The sequence below is a fragment of the Pogoniulus pusillus genome, chromosome Z (genome assembly GCF_015220805.1).
Source record: "Pogoniulus pusillus isolate bPogPus1 chromosome Z, bPogPus1.pri, whole genome shotgun sequence".
NCBI lineage: Eukaryota > Metazoa > Chordata > Aves > Piciformes > Lybiidae > Pogoniulus > Pogoniulus pusillus.
In genome coordinates this window covers 41574321-41600311 of record NC_087309.1, presented here as the reverse complement: position 1 = coordinate 41600311, position 25991 = coordinate 41574321, and the positions used below count along the sequence as shown (strand labels likewise).

The 25991-nt window shown below is 52.1% G+C and overlaps 1 protein-coding gene across 1 annotated transcript in view; it reads right to left on the bottom strand.

The window, feature by feature from the left end:
- The window catches only part of ZCCHC7 (zinc finger CCHC-type containing 7), a 110644-nt gene that overhangs the window by 12010 nt on the left and 72643 nt on the right, over positions 1-25991 (bottom strand). The window contains exons 5-8 of the mRNA XM_064140288.1: positions 24663-24706; positions 23462-23587; positions 22605-22775; positions 12562-12597 (exon numbers count right to left, since the gene is read on the bottom strand). Coding sequence (XP_063996358.1) covers positions 12562-12597; positions 22605-22775; positions 23462-23587; positions 24663-24706 — 377 coding nt within the window. The remainder of the gene's footprint in view (positions 1-12561; positions 12598-22604; positions 22776-23461; positions 23588-24662; positions 24707-25991) is intronic.

Sequence of the window (25991 nt, the reverse complement as noted above, 5' to 3'; positions counted from 1 at the left end):
TAGGCCGGGCTTTGTGCCCCCTAAATTGAAAGGTTAAATAATCCTCTCAGGAATATTTCCCGGCACCGCCGCCAATTGTCCGAAGCGCAGCCGGCATTCAGCGCGGCCCGGATCGCTGTCAGGGCATTTTACCGGCGCCGGAGCCAGACAATGCCGGACGAACGGCCGGAGCACAAAGGGGCCCCTAAGCGCGGCCGCGGCGAAGGGACCGCAGGCTGCGCGCCGCGGCAGGGGCCGAGCGCACCAGGCAGAGCAGCGGCGGCAGCCGCCGCGTGGGAACGCGGACGTGAGCCCAGAACGCTGCGAGGAGGCGGCCGCGGCGTGGGCACACGGAAGTGGGGCCAGAACGCTGAGGGTGGGCGGCGGCGGAGTGCGGAAAAAGGACGTGGGGCCAGAAAGTTGAGAGGGGGCAGCCGCGGCGTGGGGACACGGACGTGGGCACAGAACGCTCAGCAAGCGCCACCGCCTGTGCACAGTCAGACACACGTGCACCATCAACAGCGCACTGTGTGCACACTCACACTCACCCATGTGCACACCAACGGCGCACTGTGTGCACACTCAACACACCAACAGTGCACTCACACTTGCACACCAACAGCGCACTGTGTGCACACTCACCCATGTGCACACCAACAGTGCAGTGTGCACACTCACCCATGTGCACACCAATGGCGCACTGTGTGCACACTCAACACACCAACAGTGCACTCACACTTGCACACCAACAGCGCACTGTGTGCACACTCACCCATGTGCACACCAACAGTGCAGTGTGCACACTCACCCATGTGCACACCAACGGCGCACTGTGTGCACACTCAACACACCAACAGTGCACTCACACTTGCACACCAACAGCGCACTGTGTGCACACTCACCCATGTGCACACCAACAGCGCACTGTGTGCACACTCAACACACCAACAGTGCACTCACACTTGCACACCAACAGCGCACTGTGTGCACACTCACCCATGTGCACACCAACAGCGCACTGTGTGCACACTCACCCATGTGCACACCAACGGCGCACTGTGTGTACACTCAACACACCAACAGTGCACTCACACTTGCACACCAACAGCGCACTGTGTGCACACTCACCCATGTGCACACCAACAGCGCACTGTGTGCACACTCACCCATGTGCACACCAACAGTGCAGTGTGCACACTCACCCATGTGCACACCAACGGCGCACTGTGTGCACACTCAACACACCAACAGTGCACTCACACTTGCACACCAACAGCGCACTGTGTGCACACTCACCCATGTGCACACCAACGGCGCACTGTGTGCACACTCAACACACCAACAGTGCACTCACACTTGCACACCAACAGTGCAGTGTGCACACTCACCCATGTGCACACCAACGGCGCACTGTGTGCACACTCAACACACCAACAGTGCACTCACACTTGCACACCAACAGCGCACTGTGTGCACACTCACCCATGTGCACACCAACGGCGCACTGTGTGCACACTCAACACACCAACAGTGCACTCACACTTGCACACCAACAGTGCAGTGTGCACACTCACCCATGTGCACACCAACGGCGCACTGTGTGCACACTCAACACACCAACAGTGCACTCACACTTGCACACCAACAGCGCACTGTGTGCACACTCAACACAGACACCAATAGCGCACTGTGCACACTCACCCATGTGCACACCAACAGCACACTGTGTGCACACTCAACACAGACACCAATAGCGCACTGTGCACACTCACCCATGTGCACACCAACAGCGCACTGTGTGCACACTCAACACAGACACCAACAGCGCACTGTGTGCACACTCAACACAGACACCAACAGCGCACTGCGTGCACACTCAACACACTAACAGTGCACTCACACTTGCACACCAACAGCGCACTGTGTGCACACTCACACCCACTCATGTGCACACCAACAGCACAGTGTGCACACTCAACACAGACACCAACAGCACACTGTGCACACTCACCCATATGCACACCAACAGCACACTGTGTGCACACTCAACACAGACACCAATAGCGCACTGTGTGCACACTCAACACACCAACAGCGCACTGTGTGCACACTCAACACACACACCAACAGCGCACTGTATGCACACTCACACCCACCCATGTGCACACCAAGAGAGCACTGTGTGCACACTCACACAGACGTGCACACCAACAGTGTAGTGTGCACCTCTCACACACACCCCAACAGTGCACTGTGTACACACACACACATACATGCACACCAACGGCACACTGTGTGCACTTAACACACACACACACATGCACACCAATAGTGTAGTGTGTATACATGCAAACACACACATGCACACCAACAACCTGGCCTCTGCACACTTGCAGACACATAGATGTACATCAACAGCCCAGGCTGTGCACACTCACACACACATGCACACCAGCAGCCCAGCATGTGCACACTCACACACACATGCACTCTAGCAGCCCAGTGTGTACACACTCAGATGCACACGTGCACAGAAACAGCCCGGAGCGCACGCACACACACACACACAGACGCAGGTGCACGCCAACAGCCCGGTGTGTTCACGATGGCACAAACACATATGCACGGCAACAGCCCAGCCTGTGCACGCCGAGTACCCATCCTGTTCCTCCTGACACACACACGTGCCCCGTGCTGTGCGCAGCACCGTTTGCGGAGCGGCTGAATGCGGAGGGGAGCGGCGGCGAGGGTCTGTGCTCTCGGTGACCGCTACGGGCAGCACGGCGCAGCCCCCAGGTTTCTTCTCCCCGTCTTTGCTGACGATTTTCGGCTTCCCTCCTGCCTCCTTTAACCTCTGCATCGCCTGCTCGCCGCCAAGTGCAGGCGGCGGCAGCGCCACCGTTGAAACAACTTTCTTAGGGCACAGTCTCGACAGGCAGGCAGTGCCTGGAGGGTTCTGACTGCCGCTGGCATAGAGTGAGCGTGGAACGCGCAGGGCGCTGCTGCAGGACAGGAGGGGCCAGAGCAGAGGGAAGTCAGGAGCAGGATTGTTCTGGGGCTCGCTTTGAACACCTCTCCATAACCAAAAGCGTTTTCCCCACGTCCTCCTTTACAAAATTTAATCTTTCAGCCTGAATTCCTGTAACGTTTTTGCTTTAATAGGACTTGGGACTTTCTGAATAGCCTACAGAATTAATGTAACCCTCCTCACTGGCCAGCGAAATGTAAGTGAGGCAGAGCCTGGGCATCACAGGCAAAGCTTTTTAGCGTTTAAATCAGTGCAGTTGATTCTGGCTCTGAAAAAAGCTGCATCCAGGCACTGACTGGAGAGTCAAAGACTTTGCTGTGCCCCTGTCTGTGCTGCTGCCATGCTGTGGCAGCAGCACAAACAGGGGCACAGCAACAGCTTTGCAGCACTGCTGAGGCATCAACAAAAGGGTCCATGATAGGCTGGATTGGGCTGTGGTGTGCTTGGATGTGAAGTGCTGCCAGCACCAGTGAAGAGTGCGGGTGGCTGTTTGTGCCCAGTTCTGAGCCACACCGGTGGCCACTGGGCTGTGTTAACACCAGTTAACACTGATTACTCTCCCTGAAGCCAAGAATGGAGGCCATCCTTTGCCATCAGTGGGCACCAGGGCACGTACACAGAATGGCTCAGGTTGGAAGGGGCCTAGAGATCATCTGCTCCAACTTGCCATAGGTGGGCACCAGGGCATGTTCACAGAATGGCTCAGGTTGGAAGGGACCTAGAGATCATCTGCTCCAACTCACTCACAGCTCACCCCGCACCGCTCATTGCTCTGCAAGTGGCTCCACTTCCATTTCACTCCCTTTATGCTAGATTTTCCAAAACTCAAAATCAGGATAATTCCGGCCTGGGGATGGCAACTTTGCCCTTTGCATGGCACCACCTAACACAGTGTGAGCCCTGACCTGACAGACACCTCAGTGTTAAGCCAGGGAGTGTCTCAGGCACTCCTAATCCACAGACCATTAACACAATAGAGCATAATGTGAGGAGGTCACTGCTGCCTGCTCTTGGCATGTGGAGCACTGCCAGGATGAGCACCTGGGCTGCTGCCAGTGCCGGGCTCCGCAGGCTGCCGCTGCCAAGGAGCCTTAATGTGTCACCACGCACAGCACCGGCACAGCAGTGCCCAACAGCTCCGGCGCCGCTGAAGTGGGCAATGTACAAGCAGCTTCTGGGTGCACATCTGACAGGCAAGCTGCTTACCTAGCTGGGGACTATGTCCATGCAGGCCACGCAGATTTACGCACCAGTGACATTTTCCCCTCTTTACAAAATACAAAAATACATCCAGACCTGTGAGGAAGTGTCAATTTTATACATTTTTAAAGGTGTAATAGAGGGCAGAAAATGTTTAGTTTCCTGCGGAACTTTTAAACCAACTCTGAGTTCTAACAAAACAGAAGAAACCCCTTGACACCAAGGTCAGAGGAGCAGGTTTCAGGGAGCATGAAGACCATAAGGCACAGAAATGTTTACCTTTTCTGCCTGAAATAAAATCCTCTCCAGAGATGCACTGCAAATCCCATTCCATTGAAAATTCTGTTTTTCTGATTTAGCCACTTGATAATTGAAGTTGTAAAAAACATTTAAATGATTGTCCAGGTTCACCTTTTCGGACTAAAGGAGAGGTGACTTTTTCTGCCAAGTCTGCAAGCATTAAAGGCAGTAACAGCCCAGCCCTGTCCCTGAGCGGCACTGCCGTTATGCGTGTGATGGAGAGGTGCAGTGGCAGCAGCTCTGCCACAACTCTCCTGTTCTCTGTTTCATTGAGCCCTTTCCCAACAGTTTTGGCATGTTGCAGATAGGGATAATAGAGGTTTTGCCTGCCTGGAGCACAGGAGGGATGCACAGGGCAGCTAGTCCCGGAGAGGCTGCTGCCGGCAGCTGGCACAGGATCCCGGGACCAGCTCTCCAGTCCTGAGCGCTCCTCATCTCTGGGACTGCTGGCACAATGCTCGGGAAGTGTCAGAGCCTACACAGCCTGCCAGGCATGCAGGGCTTAGCTCAACGGAGATATAAACACCCACAGTATCAAAATACATCAATTTCCATCCCCTGCTCTCCTCCTTCTCCCCCATACAGGCAGGCCCAAAAGGTTGCTTTGCAGACAAGAGAGCTCCTTACACAACAGTGAGGTGCATATTGAAGCCAGGGACTGCCATTTCCCAAAGGCAAACGTTTTGAGGTTATTTTGAATCCCCAAACCAAAGAAATTACTCAGTTCAGCCAGTCAAGTCCACCTCAGTCCCAGACTGCTCCCATGAAGTGCAGTTCCTGATCATGGTGTGATCAAGTCTTTAACCCCCAGCCTGAAAGCACCTTTTGTTTTATTTTATTTTCTGAGGAGATGGAGTGGGAAGAGCAGGAGGCAGACAGATGTCAGAGAATTGCTGGTGTGCTTGCTGCTGTACTGGTGTGATTCAGGTTAAGTGACAGCAGATGCAAGGGCTGCTGGTGGTAATGCCAGTACCACCTAGAACGGCCCCTTGGGTCTGTGCAGCAGCCTGGACTAGCCTGGCAAGAGCCAGATGTGTCAGTGTTTCACAGGTGAACAGCCTGAGTTTCCCATTTCCAACTGAAACGACCTGCAAAACCCACGTAGGTATTGGCTGCTGATGACTGGCCAGGAGCGTCAGTTAGACTACTGTCAGTTGCAACTACTGCAGGAAAAGGCCAACTATAAACACTGTTTTTAAAAATGTATATGTTTGTAGAAAGTTATTGAAAGCTACTTCTGTCTCCTGTAGTATTTTAACCACAGTTTTCCAGTGAAAACTGGGACAGAACCATACTGAAAGCTACAGCACATGCTTTGTACTCATAAACCAGCACTTCTCGGGACCTGAAATTCTCCTTGTTTTTTTTGGGAAAAAAAAAAAACAACAAAATCCAAATGAATACTGCGTGGTGTGAAATACATAGAAAAAGACGTTGGGGTCAGGTTTCTGGAAGCCTCGGAAGCACCTGAAACTTGAAACGACAACACAGGACAAATCACAATTAGCAGGAATACGAAGAGTGCAAGGCAAAGTGGAGAGAGCCTCTGGCAGCACAGCAAAGCAGATCTGGCCCCTGTGCAGGGTGGGCACACATTTCAGAAGCATCCTCATCACCTCCCAGTACAGGCAGCAGGGCTTGGGCTGGGACAGTGCAAGTGGATAATTTAAACCCAAACCAGCCACCAGCTCTGGTGGCAGACCTGGCCAACCTCCTCCTGGCCAATGGGGCTAACAGGCATCACCAGGGCACATGAAATCTGGATGAAGCCACGCATACAAAAGGCACCTTGCTCTCCAGGGCATCATGCATACAGCTCCACACTCAGGTGTCTGTCTCCTGTGATCCTGATCATTTATACTCTAAACTCACATCTCCCGGAGCCTTGGGCTGCTTTCCCTGTGACCAAGAAGCCACAAAGTGCTGACACACAGAGGCTTCCTCGGAGATCCTGCAGTAAGCGAAAATACATTGTTGCAAAATGGTGGTTTTACTGGAATCAGTGGAAACAACCCTAAAACACCTGAGGACAGCCTGGCACAGCATTGACACCGCTCCCAGGAATGCAGCTGCCTCATGGCCTGCAGCATGCAGAGGCCAGAGACCACAGCCATGGCCACAGTGGCTATGACCACCTGCTCTCTGTGTGCCAGGTCACTATGCCTGACCTGCACCTGAACAGGTCTGCCCTGTACCTGAAGGGGTTTGACCTGCACCTGAACAGGTCTGCCCTGTACCTGAAGGGGTTTGACTTGCACCTGAACAGATCTGCCCTGTACCTGAAGGGGTTTGACCTGCACCTGAACAGGTCTGCCCTGTACCTGAAGGGGTTTGACCTGCACCTGAACAGGTCTGCCCTGTACCTGAAGGGGTTTGACCTGCAGCTGAACAGATCTGCCCTGTACCTGAAGGGGTTTGACCTGCACCTGAACAGGTCTGCTCTGCACCTGAACAGATCTGCCCTGTACCTGAAAGGGTTTGACCTGCACCTGAACAGGTCTGCCCTGCACCTGAATGGGTCTGACCTGCACCTGGACAGCCCTGATCTGCACCTGAACAGGCCTGACCAGCACCTGAATAGGCCTGGCCAGTACCTGTACAGGCATGACCTGCATCTGAAGCACTCCTGAACCCACCCTTCCCTCACCACCAGAACAAGCATGGCTCCTCTGAAACCCAGCGCTTGCTCTCCCCAGCTTCAATGTGCTTTTCTGGGCCAAAGCCGCTTGTTACCTCTTCCCTTTGCAGCAGCCACATTGTAAGGGGCACAAGCTGCCTTCCAGCAGCACTGCTTACATTTTCATCCCGGGAAAAGAGTGGCGGGCCACGAGGAGCTCTAAAATAACGCACACAAAGAAACCCCAGCGCAACATTTAAACACAAAAGCTGCATTGTGCCTGCTTGTCTCTTACACAGAGAGGCCGAAACAGCCTGCTCCTGGTTCACCTTCTTTTGTGTAAGTGGATTAAAAGTAAGATTAACAAACTGTCAAAAAGCATGTTAAATGATAGCTTCTGCTAGTTAAAAATTCTGATGGTTCTAAAGCTCTGTTGGTGGCCATCTTGGTCTAGGAGCTTTAATATAAATGAGTCTGGCGAAGGCAGGGGATGGGGGAAGGAGTCCTGACAGCCAGGGCAGCACAAGGGGAGGACGAGGTCGTTAAAAATCAGCAGTCCCTGCAGAAAGAAAATGCCTCATCTGAGCAGGGCTTGTGTTTGCACACATGTGTGCGCACCCAGAAACAGCTGGGCACAAGCACTTCGCTCTGCCCATTCTAGGTGCAGCACCTCACTGCTCTCTGGGTGTTTACTGAAGGCGACACCAATGCTTGCAGCCTTCTTTGCTCCTAGATTATTTTATGTACATCCTGCTTCTTAGCTGGCTGTCAGGCACTGTGAGTCACCCTGGACGATGCGGTGCATGCAGGGAGCTCCACAGGCAGCACACGCCCTGCTTCATGGCCAAATGGCCAGGATGGCCCTTGGCACCTCTTCTGGGTATCCCTGTGCAGGATGGGCTCAGTTACACTTCAGGAGGCTCACACAAAAGTGGTGCAGCTTCACGTCTGAGGCAAAACATGGGTCACTATGTGCTAGAAATAAGTTTCCTCTTTATTCTCCACTGATGTCATCTGTTGCTCACAGCAGCACATCTGCCCTAAGTTTCACTGGGTCGCTCCAGCAGCAAAGCCAAAGGTGACCTACAGGACATGAGTGGGTCTAGATCCAAGGTCCCACCCACCAGTCCAAGCAGTTTCCCTCCTTTCATGGAGTGGAGCCCCACTGAAGGCCAGCTCCCACCTTGCTGTGTATCCAAAGCCAAAGTTGTGAACATCAACAGCAGTTCCATACTGCGCGAGAAGGTCTGTGTCATGCAGAACCTCCATGCCTGGGGCATGGTAAGACTGTCCCTTCTCCTCCATCCCAGACCTTGCAGTGGGAGCTGTGTGGGACAGGCAGCTGGAAGGCACTGTCAGACTGAGGGACCCTGTAAACTGCAAAACCCAACCAAAAGAATGAAAATCGTTGCCTTGTTCTCACAAGTTTTTCCACTGACTTTTTGTTCACAATTACAGGGCTCTAAACTGGCCTCCACAAGCACAAAATCTTCGGTGAGTGTCCCTGCCTCTATAGCTGAAATACGAAAGGGCAAGAGAGCAGGAACGCACTCTGAGGGTGCAAAATCACTCTCATGAGCACCCCTGAGATGAAGAGGGGAGGTGATGGCACACTCTTTGGAGCACAGGCCATGGTTCCCTGGGCTTGTGAGCATCTTGCATTGATAAAGACACAAACTGTAAGCTAAGCTTCCCCATAAACGTAGAACAAAGAGCTGCCTAGGACCAGCAGAAGAAGCCGTGTGTGTTGCTATTTACACGGCAGCAAGCTGTGATCATAACTGCTCTGTCTGGGTCTGCCACAAAGACAGATAGAAGATTTCATAATAAACTGACAATAACCCCTTTGATCAATGCCAGCAGGTATCGGAACCGACCCACTGGCTGCCAACAGACACCTACACAGAGAGCAACTCTAAATGTTGTGACAAATGTCATCTCCCTTCCCTGACACCGGAGGAAGATGCAGAGAGCGGGCACAAAGGAAAGGATTCATGAAAGTTTTAAATCACCATCTCAGAGAGGTTATTAAATATTATTTTAAACCACGATGGAATTGGATTGTTCTGCTGACTTTGACTGGGATTTTGTGCCCTTTTTTTTTTTTTTTTTTAAGTTTTCTTCAGAATAATTTTAGTTAACAGAGTTGAAAGAACAAGTTTAAAGAAGCTGACTTCATCCACTCACAAAGCTTCGATTATCACAGAGCCTTTAAATTTCAGCTTCATTGAATACAATATGATAATCTTTCCTTTTCCATCAAAAGGCAAATTAAAATATTCCCCTTATAATCCTTTTTTTTTTTTTTTTCCCCCATTTCGGCTCTGCTGGTGAGGCTGCTGGCGCCGGCAGCCAGTTTGGGCTGGAGTGAGACATTTCTGCCCGCACAACAAATTGTTTGTAACGTGCCAGCATCTGTCAGCAGGGCGAACGCAAACAAACGCCGGGCAGCAGCCGCAGCCGCAGGACGGGTTCGCTCATGAGTCATTGTTCCAGCCGGCCCCGGCGCCGTGCAGGGCTGTGCCGGAGTCAATAGATGGCAGTCCGGTTCCGAGCAAAGGCGCACGGAGCCGCGGAGCCGTCGAGAGCCTCACAAAAGAGAGCGCTGGAAGGCAGGCTGCCTGGCGGTGCCCCAGCGCAGCCTCCTAACGACACTTCACAGCACCAAGGCACCCAACTTTGTGGTGGGTGCTGCCGAGGAACGCCGCAAAAACGGCCACAGCCTGGACGCCTACATCGGCTTGCGCTCAGGGGCAGCTGCCGGAGCAACCCTCTTCATCAGTTTACCGAAGTCAGCCTTAATTTGCTTCTTGTAGCCACGACGAAACCAGCAAAAACTCTCCGCAGCCCCCGCGGCGCAGCGACAGCCATGGCAAGGTTTTACGAACTCACAATGCTGAGCTTTGAACTGCTGCTAATTCTCTCTGCGCTGCTGTCCCGCTTGTACAGCGACAGTTAAACCAGGGAAACTGCACTAACTTCAAATTGAGCCAAAGATAGCACCGTGCCAGACCTGGGAGCAACGGATCTCCAATTTCAGCCACAAGTCCATCGATAAATTTAGCGAACATTTCTGTGGCAGCTTTGGCTCGCCAGGGAACGCCGCAGGCTGTCCTGCCCTGGCTGCAGAGAACAGTGAAATGGCATCACTCAGGCTGGGACTGAAACACTTAAACCATTCAGTTAAAGCACCTTCTTCAGGTTATAACTTATTTCTAGTATGGAGCACATCTTTCACCACTGGTACTTAAATTCCTGGCTTAATCAGAGCACTAAATAGACTTTTGAGTCAAAATCAGGCTGCCCATGAAAAAAACCCAAACAAAATTAAAAACAACCAAACCAACCCAAAAAAACAACAACAACAAACCCAAAAACCCAAACCCACAAAGCAAACCCCCAACAAACAGAAAAACAACAAAAACCAAAACAAACACAAACACAAAACCAGAGCCAAAACATCCCAAAGAGAGACATGCAAAGTATCCAAAATGCGCATTACTTGCAGACAATTCAGAGTTCACTGCAAAACATAAAATGATTTAAGCAGCAGTGAGGATCTGGCTCCACAGTCTGTTCTTTGTATATCCAGATTTGACCAGGTTTCAAAACACCCCTAAAATGCACCAAGGATGCCCCAACGGTTGCTTGTAACAAATACTCGTGTTCTCCACTGCTGCCTGCTTAACACAGGCTGATTTGGACAAATCTCCTCAGCTTTACATGCAGGAAGGGCTGAACTGAGCACTCTGCAGAATGCATAGCTAAAATTTTCTGCCTCAGATATCCCAAATTCTGCCCCTGGGTCAGGTTTAAGTTCCCCTGTAAAAAACCCATGTATTTTCCAAGTGTGGACTGCAGCTTGCTTGATGGGGAATTTTCAGTGGCAAGCCAGAGTAAAACTAAACCAAACCTTACCCTTCAGTACAACACCCAGCACAAGATGCATCTAACCCACCTGCCTGATTACAAGAGTCCAAACAGCATCAGCACCTCAGAAACTGTTTTTACAAGCACCCTGAGGGATGACAGCGAACGGCTACATTTACCCTTCTCCTTCATGAAATTTTAAAGCAGCAAACAAAAAGTGCTCACTGAGACACCTTTTGCTCACCGTGGGGTTTGTTTTCTGTTAGTAAGGGGGTTTGTTTGTTTTTGTGGGGTTTTTGGTTTGTGGGTTTTGTTGGGTTGTTGTTGTTATTATTGTTGTTTGGAAGGGCTTTCTTTTGTTTGGGTTTTTTTTTTTTTCCCCCGTTTGTTTGAAAAAGTCAACACCAATTCTGCCTGAAATATAAGGAAGTGCTCAGAAAAGGGGGAGGATTTCCAGAGCAGATCTTTGTCTTAAAACCATGATGCTGAAAATTGAGAGGTTTTAAGCACGGATTTCTGCTATTCATTGAATTTAGAAGCTAAAACAGAGGGGGGGGGGGGGGGAACCCCAAACCCCAAACCTAAAAAAACAGCATTCTAGCACCGTGCAGATGTGGAAGCAACACATTATAAAGCATGTCCCGTTTACTGCTCTAGAGGAAAAAGCCCAGAGCACAGAGCCATGAAGAAAAGTAGTGGACAAACTTTGCTGCTTTGTTTCAGGTTGATGTCAGTGATTAATTATCTCCAAGAGCTAAACGCAAGCGAGGCTGATCCGGGGAGCAGGGGCAGCAAAGGCGCAGATGAGCAGCAAAAATCCACATTTCTAAAGGTGTTTTTACATACAGCAATTCTGTGAACGAATCCACTCAAGATGTGTGACAGCAGTGCACTGAGCATTGCTTTAACCAGTCAAACGCTGCTCCAGGTTTCGGCGTTAGTCACACTGGTGCACATTTTGTTTAATTTTTGTCTCAGCTCTGCACACCAGGGAAGTATCTATCTTCAGTAGAACACTGGTGCAGTGGACAAAGTTTCACTTTCTTCTCTTGTTTCAGGGACTAAAGATCAGCTAACACAGGCCCAAGAAGAAGACACAGCCAGGTCCTTACCCACAAGAAATTGTTTGCTGAAGTTTACAAAGTGTCTCCTCAGATGAGCATCCCCACTCTGGCTGAGGCTTATTTCACTCATTTAAACAGTTTGCAAGCTCTGTCACACACAGCAGCTAATTACCAGCATCTGGGATCTCTGATATAGGATCACTGCTTCTGCTACACATCTCAGCTTATATCTCACCCCTTCTTACATGGGCACAGGCGGTTGCTGAGAGTAGACAGTGCTGTGAGGCACTAATTTAAAGATACCAGTATGAAAACCAAATCATAACTTCTAAAGATGCTTTAAAAAGCAGTGGTAGTGTTTCATTGCTTTCTTCAGCTCAAAACCTCTTTGGATGTTTATTATCTTCCCACAGAAGATGCTTGTCTATATTTTATGGTCAGCAGTTCACAGAAGAGTAAATAGGCTGGGTGTAGAAGAAAATAAAAAAGGTGTTTCTACTTACTGTTAGGTGATACTGCCTCCATATTTCTGGGCAAGCCTGGAAAATAAAAATATTGATCAGCTAGGAGCATGAAACAAGGTGCTTTACAGCCTGTTGGTTTTGGCATAACACAGCATCCACCGGTGTCGGTCACAGGAAAATAAGAAGCTTAACTGAAAGGGTCTGCATTTCAGCTTCAGAAACCTGGCTAGACAGTTTAATTGAATTTTACACTGCTTTAACACACTCCCTGCCACTGTCAGGAAGCCAGTAAGTTTTCTCTCTCCCCTTTCCCTCTGAAGGCAAGAAGTTTGGGAGAGCAGTGTGCTCTTAACTGCAGTAAGTGTAAGTGCTGCAAAACACAGAAATCAGTGTGAATGCTGCATTTCCTGGCACTGCATTTACATATCGTTTTGGAAATTAAATCACAGGGTGCCCTGCCTTCCTCCCGGCAGGAACAGCCATATTTTACTGGTTTTGCCCTTAACCTCTTTTCCTAATCAGAACATAATTGTTACATGCAATAATCCTCAGCAGCCGGGTGTCAGGCGAGTTGTAAACAAGAAGCAGAACAGATTGCTTTAATGTTTCTATTTTTACAATGCCTTATTTTCCCCCTCCTTTCCTCCCCCCACACCCCCTTTTTTTTTTTTTCTTTCTCTTTTTTGACTTGCCAGGCTGGCACACAAACTTGCAGCCCCTTGTGAAAAATTTTGCAAGGCAGATTTTTTGAGTTGCAGCAGTTAACACGATCAGACCAGAGGAAAACGCGAGAGGGGAAAACGCAGATCCTCATCTCTAAAGAATATCGGAGAAGTCAAAGAGACAGAGGTGACCTTCTCGAGGGCCCTTGTCTCACTAAATTTACAGTATTTCTCCGTTCTCCGAGCCCCAAGCAGACAGGTCAGAGCGGCACTTTGTTGGCCACTTTAGCGTTGAGTGTGCACATGGCTGCCTGGGTGGGGACTGTCCACGTCTGTTGTTTTACACATTGACCCCCCTGCGAGAGCAGCTCCCGAGTCAGGTAGACAATTAGCAGCCTGTCTGCCCTGTCCCATTTTCCACTGTTTTCAGAGGAAATTTTAGTTATGGCACGGCTTCTGCCTCGCATGCTGTAGCTCCACTTTTCCAACGGTGAAGCCTAACGATTCCGTGCAAATGAAAGCTATTAACATTTCCCTGGATTCTGAATACGTTTTGCCCGTGCCTAAATTCTTGCTTCTCTCCATTGTGACACGGCAGATAATTAAGAACCCTGAAACCAAAACCAACCAGCATTAGAAACAAAGTTCTCAAAAACCAGCCCAAGTTTTTTTGAGAGCCACCCCGTGGCACATTTCCTCTGGATGTGACGGAGGGAATGATTTTATTTATTATTCATTCTGCAGGTAACACAATTTTCTCAAGAAGAATCTACAGTCTGCTCTGCATAGCATCCCGACATTGCTGCCCCTGCTCAAACACTGCTGGCAAATCTCTCTCCTTTATACTAGTGTTTTTGGGGATGGGGGTGCCTGCCAGCCTGACAGGGGCAGCCCGGCCAGGGCAGCCCACAGCGCCCCACAGCCTCAGCACCCCGTGCTGCCTTCCGCGTACACAAAAGGATTTCCCCCCGCTGGTCCATGGGTGCAGAGGTGCAGAGATGTGGCAGGCAGAGGCTCCCCAGCTAGAAGCTTTCTGTGCCCAGGCCCTGGACTCCTCTCTCTATGCTGCAAGCAGTGCAGGCGAGGGCCAGGCACACAGAGGTGGCAGGCAGTTATTTTTACATTAGTTCTGGGTAGTTTTCCATTACCACAGAATCCCTGCACTAATACGGTTGAAAAATCGCAATCAGCGAGTTGTCACATGCTGGCAAAATGCCACTCTGTGACATGACCTTTACTCACACAGCAGCTTTTTAATAACAACAACAATATATTTTTTTAAAGCTTTGTTTTTGAATAATCGCAGAATATATCTGGTTGGAAGAGGCCTTCAAGATCATCCACTCCAACTTTTCTGATATCTAGAGCATTTTGACTGAGGGTTTTGTCCCTGTTCTGGACACAAAGACATTACTTTGGGCAAAAATCTGTATCTCAGGGCAGGGAAGGGAAGTTGCCACCGCTGTCACCACGCCCTGAGAGAGGCACAGGCACAGTCCTTCAGCAATGCTAGCAAGAAACAGGAGTAACATCAAGTGGAGGGTTTAATCATCACCACCTCGAAGGGTGCTTCAAGGCTGCGGGTGAACTCCAGGGAGATAGTAAGAAGGTGGGAAGGGAAGGGAAGGGTGGCCAGGCACGTTCCTTCCTTCAGGTGGTGACTCAATACAATGCTCCTCGCTTCTGATCAGCACAGCGATCGCTCAGGAACTCCAGAAGCTGGCTGTAAGAGGCGAAATCAGATGCCTGGCTAAACAACGATGCTGCGAAGCGCAGCTCTGAGTGTCCTACACCAGCTCGGAGCTGCTGCCTGCATCTCCTAGCAGGGAAGGACAAAAACTACAATTAACAACTACTGCCGAGTGCCGGCTTCTCAAACGAAGCACAGAGGTCTGCCATGGAAGAGAGCATAGTCAAACACAACCACCACCGAGCATGCCTCTTGCCTTATTTATTTGAAAGTATTTAACCGTGAATGGCCCTCGTTTAAAGAAAAGCCCCTGCGGTATACGAGTACGACGGCAGTGATGAACTACATTAAAATAAAATAGCATTTATTTCCTGCCCCAGCGCTCTGACCTTACTCGCATGTAGATGTACCAGCACAAAAGGCGCCTGGCTCGTACTAGCGGGGCCGCGCCGGCGGGGCCGCCGAGGTCCCGGCTCCGCTTTCCCCCTGCCCGCGGCGGCGTCGGTTCGGAAAGGTTGGTGGTGCCTACCCGAGGCAGGTCCAGCCGCGGCTGCCACGCCAGACGAGTCCAGGCTGGGTGCTGCGCGGTTTGACCCGTACTGGATTTTATCAGGCGCTAATTACTGTTTTACCGGCACAGCGGCTTAATGCGTCTGTTGTTTAATTCCCACTTCCCCATTCTCCAACGCGAACATCAAAGGAAATAAAACACTCAATCTCCGGCAGCCCCTGACAGCAGACCGGGGCTCGAGTGCTCAATAGCCGAGGCCCTCGCCACCAGTTCTCATATTTCCACAACAATGAGCAAACACAAAACCGGCACTAAGCGGCCTTTCCTCCTTTCCGCTCCCCTCGGCCGGGCGTCTGCCTTGCGCCGAGAGAGCCCTCGGTGGCGGCCCCGCCGGGAGCGCGGCGCGGGGAGCGGATTAGCGCCGCTAACGGGCGAGCGCCCGCGCCGGGGAGCGGTGGCGCCGCCGCTGTGCGCGGCCGCGGGTGAGCGCGGCGCAGGCGCTGACAGCGGAGCGGGACGGGCCCGCGGCTCCCCGGGAGAAAATGTAGCGGTGATGAGTGACAGGGCTTTGAGGAAATATGTTCACAATCACAGACAGTGAAGGCCATGACCTAGATCGTTTAAGAGCTTGTCTTGTCAAATTATCAAAAGCTTCTTCCTCCCCGAATAAAGAGTGACATAAGTGAGTGTCAGGAAGCTGCGGGCTGACAAGCCAAGCATACAAGAACAGCATGCACGTCACACACCCGCCGAGCGCCGCCGCGGCTAGCGGCAAATCTTAATGAGAGCGCGGCTGGCCCAGGAGACTTGGGTCCCTGCTGGCACCGCTGCTCATCTCGCGAAAATCCTTCAGCTCCCCGGCAGTGACGGTCTGACACGACGGCTACAATTACCGAACACAACTTTCCAGCACAATCCTCTGGTGCTTTGTCAAGGCGCCGGCTGCGAGGAGCTGCCCCGCCGCCAGCCGCCGCCAGCAGACAAAAGCTTTGCCAAACACACACTTCTGCTCGCCCCGGCGCGGCGGCCGCCGCCGCGCTCGCACAATGCCACCGCTCGCCGCCCCGCCTGCTCCGGCAGCTGTCCGGACCTCGTCCCGCGCAGGCAGCGGGCCGGGCCGGGCCGGGTAGCACCGGCGCGGGACCGGCTCCGGTAACGCTTCCTTCACGCTGACCGTCCCCAGCAGCGCCCACAGCCATCGCTGCGATCTGCTCTAGCAGGGACGTTGGGCTGCAGGAGCTCAGAGGTCCCTTCGGACCCCCACAGTGCTGGCATCCCAGGGTTAGTGGGCATTGACTCACTGCACGAAAAACGGGGAACGAGAGAAGAAGGACAAGCTCCTCGTTTGCTGCCCAGAGGAGACCAGAGGCCTGCGGCACTGCCAGCAGGAGTGGGACCCATGGGCCATGAGGCTTACACCCAACCCTCAGGACTTGTCCTGTGCCTCCAGCACAGTCCTCAGAGGCAACCGTATCCCTGTGACAAACACCAGCAGGGGTCCTTAAAATGACAAAGGCAGAGGGCATCCTCTGGGAGGGGTTGATGGGAGTTTACACAGCCAGAGAAGGTGTCAAAACCCATGGAGAAGATGCTGGCCGAGGAACCTGGCTGTCTACCAACAGTCGTGGGGTGTGCAAACACAGAGGTGACTCTGCACAAATTGAGCCAGCAGACATGGCATGGCCGAAGCACGCTGGGGACCCAGGCACTGCTGGCTGCGAGGATGAGCTCGGCCAGCTCACCAGGCACCCACCTGCTCTTCTGAATGGAGCAGATGAGGAGACCCTGCCTTGCCTCCTGCCTGTCACTGCCCATTTGTGAAGTTCCTCTCTCACTCCTGCAGCTGGCTGGTGAGGCTGGTGATCACGTCTCAAGACATCCATCTAACTGCCACTTGGTCTGCAGAACACAGCACAGCCTCACGTGGGGTCTGCAGGGTGCAGGTGTAGGAGCACATGTACATAGGCACAAGTGCCCACACCTCTGCACACAGTGCCCAGCGTGCTCCATCCTAGGGCAGCAGCACACAGAGCTGCACCCAAAACTGCTGGAGAACTTCTGAAGCTGAGCTGCTTCCAAAATGATTCCATCCAAGATGCCTCCACACATCCTCAAGGCTGTCTCAGGGAACGAGACAGACCCAGCAGATGACAAACTGATTACCCTGACAATGTCTTAAATTACTTGGAACAATTCCAATTCAAACTAGTGAAGGACATCACTGAGCTGCCTCACAGAATGGCCCAGGTTGGAAGGGATCTTAGAGATCACCTCCAATCTCCCTGCTGTAAGCAGGAACACCTTCCACTAGCTTTCATAGCTCAAGGCCTCATCCAACCTGGCTTTGGAACATCCTTGGAGAGCAGGCATCCACACCCTCCCTGGAGAGCCTATTCCAGAGTCTCACCACCTTCAGACTGAAGACCCTCCTCCTCAGATTCAGTCCAACCCTGCTCTGCCTCAGATTCAAACCATTCCCCCCTGGTCAGTCTCTAGACACCCTCAGGAAAAGCCCCTCTGCAGCCTTCCTGCAGGATCCCTTCAGGCACTGGAAGGCAGCTCTAAGGTCCCCCTGGAGCCTTCTCCTCTCCAGGCTGAACACCTCCAGCTCCCTCAGCCTGTCCTCACAGCAGAGCTGCTCCAGCCCTTGTATCATCTTTGTGGCCTCCTCTGTTTACTTGTTTACTTGTGGACAAAAGTGTGACTATGGAGAGTCACAGGAGCTTGCTTTGCATCCTTTGTGTCACAGCAAATGTGATCTGAGTTTCCTGGGGACGACAAAGCAAAACTTTTCTGCATACAAAGCACCTCATGGTGCCTCCAAACACTGACTTTTCCTCTTCACTGCATTAACATCTGCTCTGAGGGCTGCAGCAGCATTCTCTGAGTGTTCTGGAGCACTCCGGAGAGCTGTAAACTCATTTAGCCCCAGGTTCAGAGCAAAGCCTGTGGTCTGGCAGCAGAAACATCCTGACAGGCTGACACGGAGCAGCCACAGCAAGGGGGCTGGGTGAAACTTGGGGGGAGTTTGATAAAATGTCCTGTGGAGGACTCAGTTCTTTACAGAAACTACCAGAGACACCTGGAGCTGTTCTAGTGAAACCCACACTGTCAGACAACCTGCTCATGATCTCATGGCACAAAAAGCCTGGGCAAACACAGCCCCTCTGCCCAGCTCTCCTTCAGACGCAGCTGCTTTGAGCCCCAGGACTGCCCCAGCTGGCATTGACTGCCACCAAAGGTCACCCTCCATGTCTCACTGTCCTGGGGCAGCTCACACAGCTGGCTCACATCACTGGCACTCTGAACAGTTCTGTTCTCTCAGCACACCTTGCTGCCCTGCTCTTCACACTTCAGCATCTATCCTCCTGCTCCACACCTGCTCAGCTTCATTAAAAGCTCCTGCTTAACAGCTTTATCGAAAGCCCTTTGGAAGTTGCAGACTGTGCCAGCCAGGACATGTCTACACATGTGCTTGTTGACCTTCTCCTGTGAGAAGCTCTAGAGCCTTCTGAGATGTGAGATTTCCTTTACAGAAGCAGTCTTGGACCCCCTCATGTGCATCACATCCAGAGGCCCACCCCAGCAGGCCACTGCCAGGGCAGCTTCTGGTGCATGCCCAGCTGGCAGGTCTGGTTGCATAGCTCTCCTCAGGACCAACACAAGTGTCAGCTCCTGACCAGGCACAAAGCTGTTACCTCCCAGCCTCTCCACAGCTCCTGGGCAATCACTGGTCAGCTCTGGTAATAGGTTACTGCTCAGGGTAATGGTAACCCTGATGTGCTCTGCATCTTCAAGAGTTTTCTGATGATTGCCCCCACAGAGCAGGGCCTTGCAGTGGGAATGTTCCTGGTTTCTTTCACTGTCAGCACTGCTGCTATTCAGGTGCTTAGCAACAGCCTTGTCCTGACTGAGCATTCCTTCAGGCCAAGATCTCCTGATCTTACAGGTTTCTTGCTGATATGAAGAATATTTAGGGCTGGTTTTGATTCCTTTACAAAGTGCCCCTTTTTTCAGCCTCAGTTCTGCACTTTCACTTTTAATCTGCCAGAGTTCAGCACACTTCCTGTTTTCTTCACTGGCCTGTATCAGGTTATCAGAGGAGACTTCCTTGCTTTCCCTAACTTGCTTTCTCTGACCCTGCCATGTGTCCTCACAGCCTCCTCTCTTTACTCAGCAGTGCCACCAGGCACAGGGCAGATGAGATCCTGCTGTCACCCTGTAGCAGTCACCTCCTGCCTGTAGTGCAGGAGCACAAGAGAGCTGCCTGGCGGTTTCAGAGGCAACTCTTTGTGATCTCAGGTGCACCACCTGAGCAGAAGGAACAGGTGCAGGGATACTCCATCTACACAGTGCAGGTGGGGTTTTCACTGGGGGTGATGAGGACTCACAGTCCTTTACAGAAAGTGAATCCCATGAGAACTGGCTCCATAAGATGTGCAAGACAGAAGAGGTGTTGAGGAGACACAGAAAGGACGCTTCATATGACAGACAGCTCTGACTGCTCAGCAGAAAGGGGGTGCAGAAATAAGCTGTCAGTGCTGTTTAGAGCACTGGTGCTCAGCGAAGGTGCAGCTGGAAGAGGAAGGCCAGATTTAGGTTGCTAACGGTCAAATACCAAGGGAGATGGTGACCTCTCAAGGGTGCTGAGCACCATTTGCATGCCCCACGTATCACTGTCGGTGGTGAGCCTGATGCAGACGCTGGGATTTCCTGCCCTGACTCCTCACACCTGCTGCAGCACTGGGACACCTTCAGCAGCAGCAGGCCAGACAACACAGACAAGACAGGACACAGCTCCTCTCCCCCTGCCTGGAGATGAGCTCAGGGGTCATGTGAGGGGAGCTACAGGCTCAGCTCTCTCTTGAAACTCAGCTACTCCACGACTCTGCGACACAGGGTTGAAAGCATGGCAGAGGCCACAGAACATCAGCTGCATCAGGCAGAAGAGTTGTTGAGATAAAACTTCTGCATGCAGGGAAGGGGAAGGTCTGCTCAGGACCAAACAGGAGAAGCAAAGGCAGGGGGAACACGTTTAGAAAGAGACTCAGATACTTCTGACTTTCAAAACCCCAGTGTTCAGGTCAAAGGAACTGGTCTGCAGGCACTGAAATTGTGCCATTAGGTAGGCAGTGCAGCAGGTGTGCATTGCCTTCTACCCCTACCTGTTTGTGTTTGAGTGACAAAAACAGTATAAAGAGTTTCAGTCTGAGGGGCAGGATGGAACCTCTGGGATGTGTAAAGCCATAATAACATCAGAGAACCACAGAATGGTTTAGGTTGGAACAGCCCTCCAAGGTCACCAAGCCAACACCACCTTGGCCACTAAACCTTGGCCCCAGGTTATGGAGCCACATGTGTCATGTGCCATGGCCACATGGTTATGGAGCACATCCAGGGATGGGGACTCCAGAACCTCCCTGTGCAGACTGTTACAGCCTCTGACCACTCTTGCAACATAGAAACTGTTCTTCATGGCCAACCTCAACCCCTCCTGGCACGTTTTCAGGCCATTTCCTTACATCCTAAATCATAAAAGGGTTTTTAAGAAGTTACAAATGTTTAATCAGATTTTAGCTTAATCTGTGTTATATTTCAGTAGATAATATCAAACTAAAAGCCTTTCAAACAGCTTCCTTCTCCTCCAGCTTTAGAGCATAACCACTGCTATACTGCAAAGCCATAGGAAAGGTAAAGCAGGGACACTGACAGCCTGCTGCCTGGTATTTATGAGATGTGGGGAGCCTGTACTCATGTTACAGTCACATCTGAGCCTTCAGAGAAACTCTCCAGGTCCCCAGAAGGACTTGGACAGGCTGCAGGTGACACCAGGTCAGTCTCATGAAGTTCAACAAGGCCACAGGCAAGGTTCCTGCTGGTGGGTCAGGGCAGTCCCAAGCACAGATCCAGGCTGGGTGAGGAGTGTCTGGAGAGCAGCCTGGAGGAGAAGGCCTTGAGGGTGTCAGGTGGTGATAAACTCCCCAGGAGCCAGCAGTGGTCACTGGCAGCCCAGCAGGCAGCTGTGTGCTGGCTGCAGCCAGAGCAGGGAGAGCAGCAGCACAGGGAGGGAGTTCTGCCCCTCTGATCTGAGCCCACCTGCAGCACTGCCTCCAGTTCTGGGGCCCCAGCACAAGAAGGACCTGGAGCTGCTGCAGAGGGTCCAGAGGAGGCCATGAAGGTGATCAGAGAGCTGGAAACTCCCCACTGTGGGGATAGGCTGGGAGAGTGTGGGTTGTTGAGCCTGGGGAATAGAAGGCTGCAGGGAGACCTTGGAACAACCTTCCAGTACCTGAAGGAGCTCCGGGAGAGCTGGGGAGAGACTCTGGACAAGGTCTGGGAATGCCAGGATGAAGGACAGTGGCTTTCAGCTGGGAGAAGGGAGATTGAGACTGGAGATGAGGAAGAAATTTTTGACAGTAAGGCAGGTCTAGGGAAGTTCTCCTCCCCCTCTGCCCTGCTGAGACCACATCTGCAATATTGTGTCCAGTTCTGGGCTCCCCAGTTCAAGAGAGACAGGGATCTGCTGGATAGAGTCCAAGAGGGGCTGTGAATATGATGAAGGGACTGGAACATCTCTGCTGTGAACAAAGACTGAGAGCCCTGGGGCTGTTTAGCCTGGAGAAGAGAAGGCTGAGGGGGGACCTGATCAATGCCTATAAATATCTGAGGAGTGGCTGTCAGGATGAAGGTATCAGGCTCTTTTCAGTGGTGCCTCACTGATAAGGAACAAAAGGCACAAGCTGGAACCCACGAGGTTCCACCTTAATGCAAGATGCAACTTCTTTATTGTGAGGCTGCTGGAGCCCTGGAGCAGGCTGCCCAGAGCAGGCTGCCCTGAGAGGCTGTAGAGTCTTCTTTGGACACTTCCAAGATTGACCTGGATGTGTTCCTGTGTGACCTGCCCTGGGTGACCCTGCTCTGCTTGGGGGGTTGGACTCAATCTCCACAGGTCCCTTCCAACCCCTAACATTCTGTGATTCTGTGGGGAGACACTGGAACAGGTTGCCCAGAGAGGCTGCAGATGTCCCCTCCCTAGAGGTGTTCAGTGCCAGGCTGGATGAAGCCTTGAGCAACCTGGGCTGGTGGGAAGTGTCCCTGCCCGTGGCAGGGGTTGGAACTGTAGAAGGTCCCTTGCAGCCAAAGGCAGCCTGTGACTGTATGAGCCTCTATCACAGGCAGGAGGTGCTGTGCCAGGCCCAGCTCTCTGGGCTGTACTCACATCAGCATAATGCCCCCGCATCTGGCAGCGATTGCAGAGCTTGTTCCAGAAGGGCTTCTCCAGGCAGTCCCTGAAGCAGTGGCCAGGCAAGAAGCAGTTCTGGCAGAAACGGGCTGGGCAGTTGTGCTGGAGGTGACCTCTTCTGGCACACAGGCAGCATGGGGGAACCTTCTGTGGAGAAACAGAGAAAGGAAGGAGCTCAGTGATGATGTTTTAGGAGATAATAAAACCCCAGAACAACCAGAAAAGGAGACTAAGAAGAAGCTATCCCAAACAAATGCCTGCTGCTTTCTAGGAACTGCACCAAGGAATCCAAGCGAGGGAAGACTGCAGGAGGGGTAAAACTCCAGGCTGTATCTCAGCAGACTCCCTGCTCCTTCTCTACTGGGACCCTACACCAGAAGCACTTCTTCTATGCTTGGTGCCCTTGTTCCTTGCCCGGTGAATGCAGTAAAACCAACCATTGAACAGAAGGTGTCTCACTCCCTGCAGAAGTGTCAGGCACCCTGCTTGAACACCTCCTGGGCTACTTTCCTTAAAAGATGAAGGACAGAGGAACCTGGCAACCAGCCTGTGACAACATATGAGCTGGCCCGAGGGCTGTGCCACACAACACTGCACAGTGAGCAGGCTGCTGGGGACTCTCACTGTGAAAAGGGACCTCTTTACCAGAGACACAGTGCTCAGCTGAGGAAGCTTCTCCCAGGCAGCTCATCCTGATGCCCTTTATCTGGACTTACTGCAACAGTTCCACATCCTTTGTGCAAAGGAGAACCTTCCAATGAAATAACTGACTAGCACAGAGTGGTGTGAGAAAAAGCAGCTGCACCTACAGACACTGCAGGTGTGGCACTCACCTTTGGGACAGGACAGTTCTTGGACAGGTGGCCCTGCCTGGCACAGTTCCTGCAGGTGACGTTCTTGTCGGCTGTGTAGTACCGAGCAGCGCTGCGCCGCATGGCCCCGAAGTTGGAGATCTGTGCCTGGGGAGACAAGCAGAGAAAGGTGTCTGCCCAGGGGCTCTTGGGTCGGGAGGCACCTGAGAGATCATCCATATCTGGTCCCTGCCGTGGACAGGGACACCTCCCACCAGCCCAGATTGCTCATGGCCTCATCCAGCCTGGCCTTGAAACACCTCCAGGAAGGGGACATCCACAGCCTCTCTGGGCAACCTGTGCCAGCGTCTCCTTACCCTCACTCTCAACAGTTTCGTCCTCCTCTCCAGTCTCAATCTCCCCTCTCCCAGCTGAAAGCCACTGTCCCTTGCCCTGGCACTTCCAGCCCTTATCCAAAGTCCCTCCCCAGCTCTCCTGGAGCCCCTTCAGATACTAGAAGACTGTGCTAAGGTCTCCCTAGAGCCTTCTCTTCTCCAGGCTCAACAGCCCAAACTATCCCAGCCTGTCCCCATAGTGAGGGTCTCCAGCCTTCTGTTCATCTTGGTGGTTCAGTGTTTGTTAGAAGTGGAATCATGGCAATGTTCAGCTGGAAATCCAACCTCCTGTAGGCACAGCCTACCCCTGTCCACCCCTGTCCACCCCTGGCTGAGCTGGACAGTTTGATTTCAGAGGAACCTGCAGCATGGAGAAGTCTGCTCTAGTCCGAACCCCCACCTCAGGACACTCTCTCCAGATGTTTAAAAAGGCATTTGTGAGGTTTTGCTCTCCCTGGACTCATCAGGACACTTTTAACCCCTGAGCCCTTCCAGGAGGAGCTGGAATACTTCCCAGGGTACAAACACAACAGGCTACACATTTCCTTTCCACACACTGAGGGAACTTCTGGGACAATGCTGGACAAGTCCAGACCAAATCTGCAATTTGCAATTGTAAAGAAGGTCTTAAAAAGGAGGGGAAACGGAAAAAAAAAGAGGCTGGAAACAAGACTCTCCCTCCCACTGACCTCATACATGCCTCCTGTGCAGGCAGAGCTGTAAGTCTTCCCCTCAGCTGCCTGGCAGAGCAGAGTTTTTAAAAAGTGGTGGAGTTTTCCACCCCAGTTGTCTTGCCCTGCTCAGTAAAGGTCAAAGTAAACAATTACAGGATGATTTGACAAAGTTACCTCCAAGTCTTTAGTAGAGATGGACCAGTCCACATCAGGTGCTCCTGGAAAGCAGAAAGGAAATAAAACTGTAATGGATTTGCACAAACATTTTACTACTGCACACTCAGCATTGTGATTGCTGGTAACAGACTCTGAACCTGACAAGGCTTAGAGGCAACACTGTGCCACCTTCAGAAAAGGAAACTACAGCCCAGCTGGCACCAGACTTGATTCACCTCTGAAGGTGTCCAGCCATAGGTGGACTTCCTCGGGCACCACCCTCTCGTCCTGCCCCTGCTGCCCCAGTTCAGTCAAGATTTCACGTCCCCAGAAACAGGGGCTCCACAACTGCTGCTCCAGCCACCCCTGCCTGCCCTCACAGCATGCCCAGCTCCGGTGCAGACCTTGCAGAGCAGGAACACAGGGAACAAGAGCTTAACAGACAACAAAAACGCACTTTTCCTCCTCGTGAATTTGCAGAATCTGTGTCTTCTGCACTGCTGCCTGCCAAAATGGCTTTACACACAACCACAGCAGCCAAGGCTGTGAGCTGAGACTTTCCAAACAGGGCTGGGCAAGGTGCAGGAAATCAGAGTGACACAGCTCTGGGAGAGCAGAGAAGGGAAACAAGAGGCAAGCAGCTAAAGAAGAGGGATGCAGGTACAGCAGCTTAAAAGTGCTGCACTTGAGTGCTGCTTGCTGCTGTTGCTGTACAGACAGATGCAAGACCACAGCCTCCTCTTCACCCCTCATTCACCCCTGTGCCCAAAGAGGTGCCCGCCTGCCCTGCACCTTCACAGTGACCATCACGAGCTGTGCACAAGCTGACGTTCTGTGCCTGCAGAGATCCCTGCCAACACTCACAGCCAGTGCCCACTCTGAGCACACAAATCACACCATAGCTGCCAAACACTACCCAGATGACTGGGATTGCCCTGCTCTTTGTCAAGAGGAGGCAGACAGCTAGAAAGGAAGCTTATGCCACCCACAATGTAATGCCAGCCCCTCGTTACCAGAAGTCAGTGATTTCAGCTGAAGTGTGCAGCTCCTGGACACAGGTAGGTCACATGCGCACGACACCTGCTTGCTGCTGTTCTGCACCTGAAAGGTGTGGCCAGTACCACCTGTCCTGCTCTGGAGAGCACTCTGGGGTGTTTTATTTCCAGCACTCACCAGTGCCAGCAATGCCAACAACCCCCACAGACCTTCACAAACAGCCTATTGGTCATGCTCAAGCCATGGTGCACAGCCAGAGCACCCAACTGGTCCTCCACCTCAGCATCATTCAGGACAAGCCAGTACTAGAAGAGGGGGTGCCACTACTAGGAGAGGGGGTGTCACATCCAC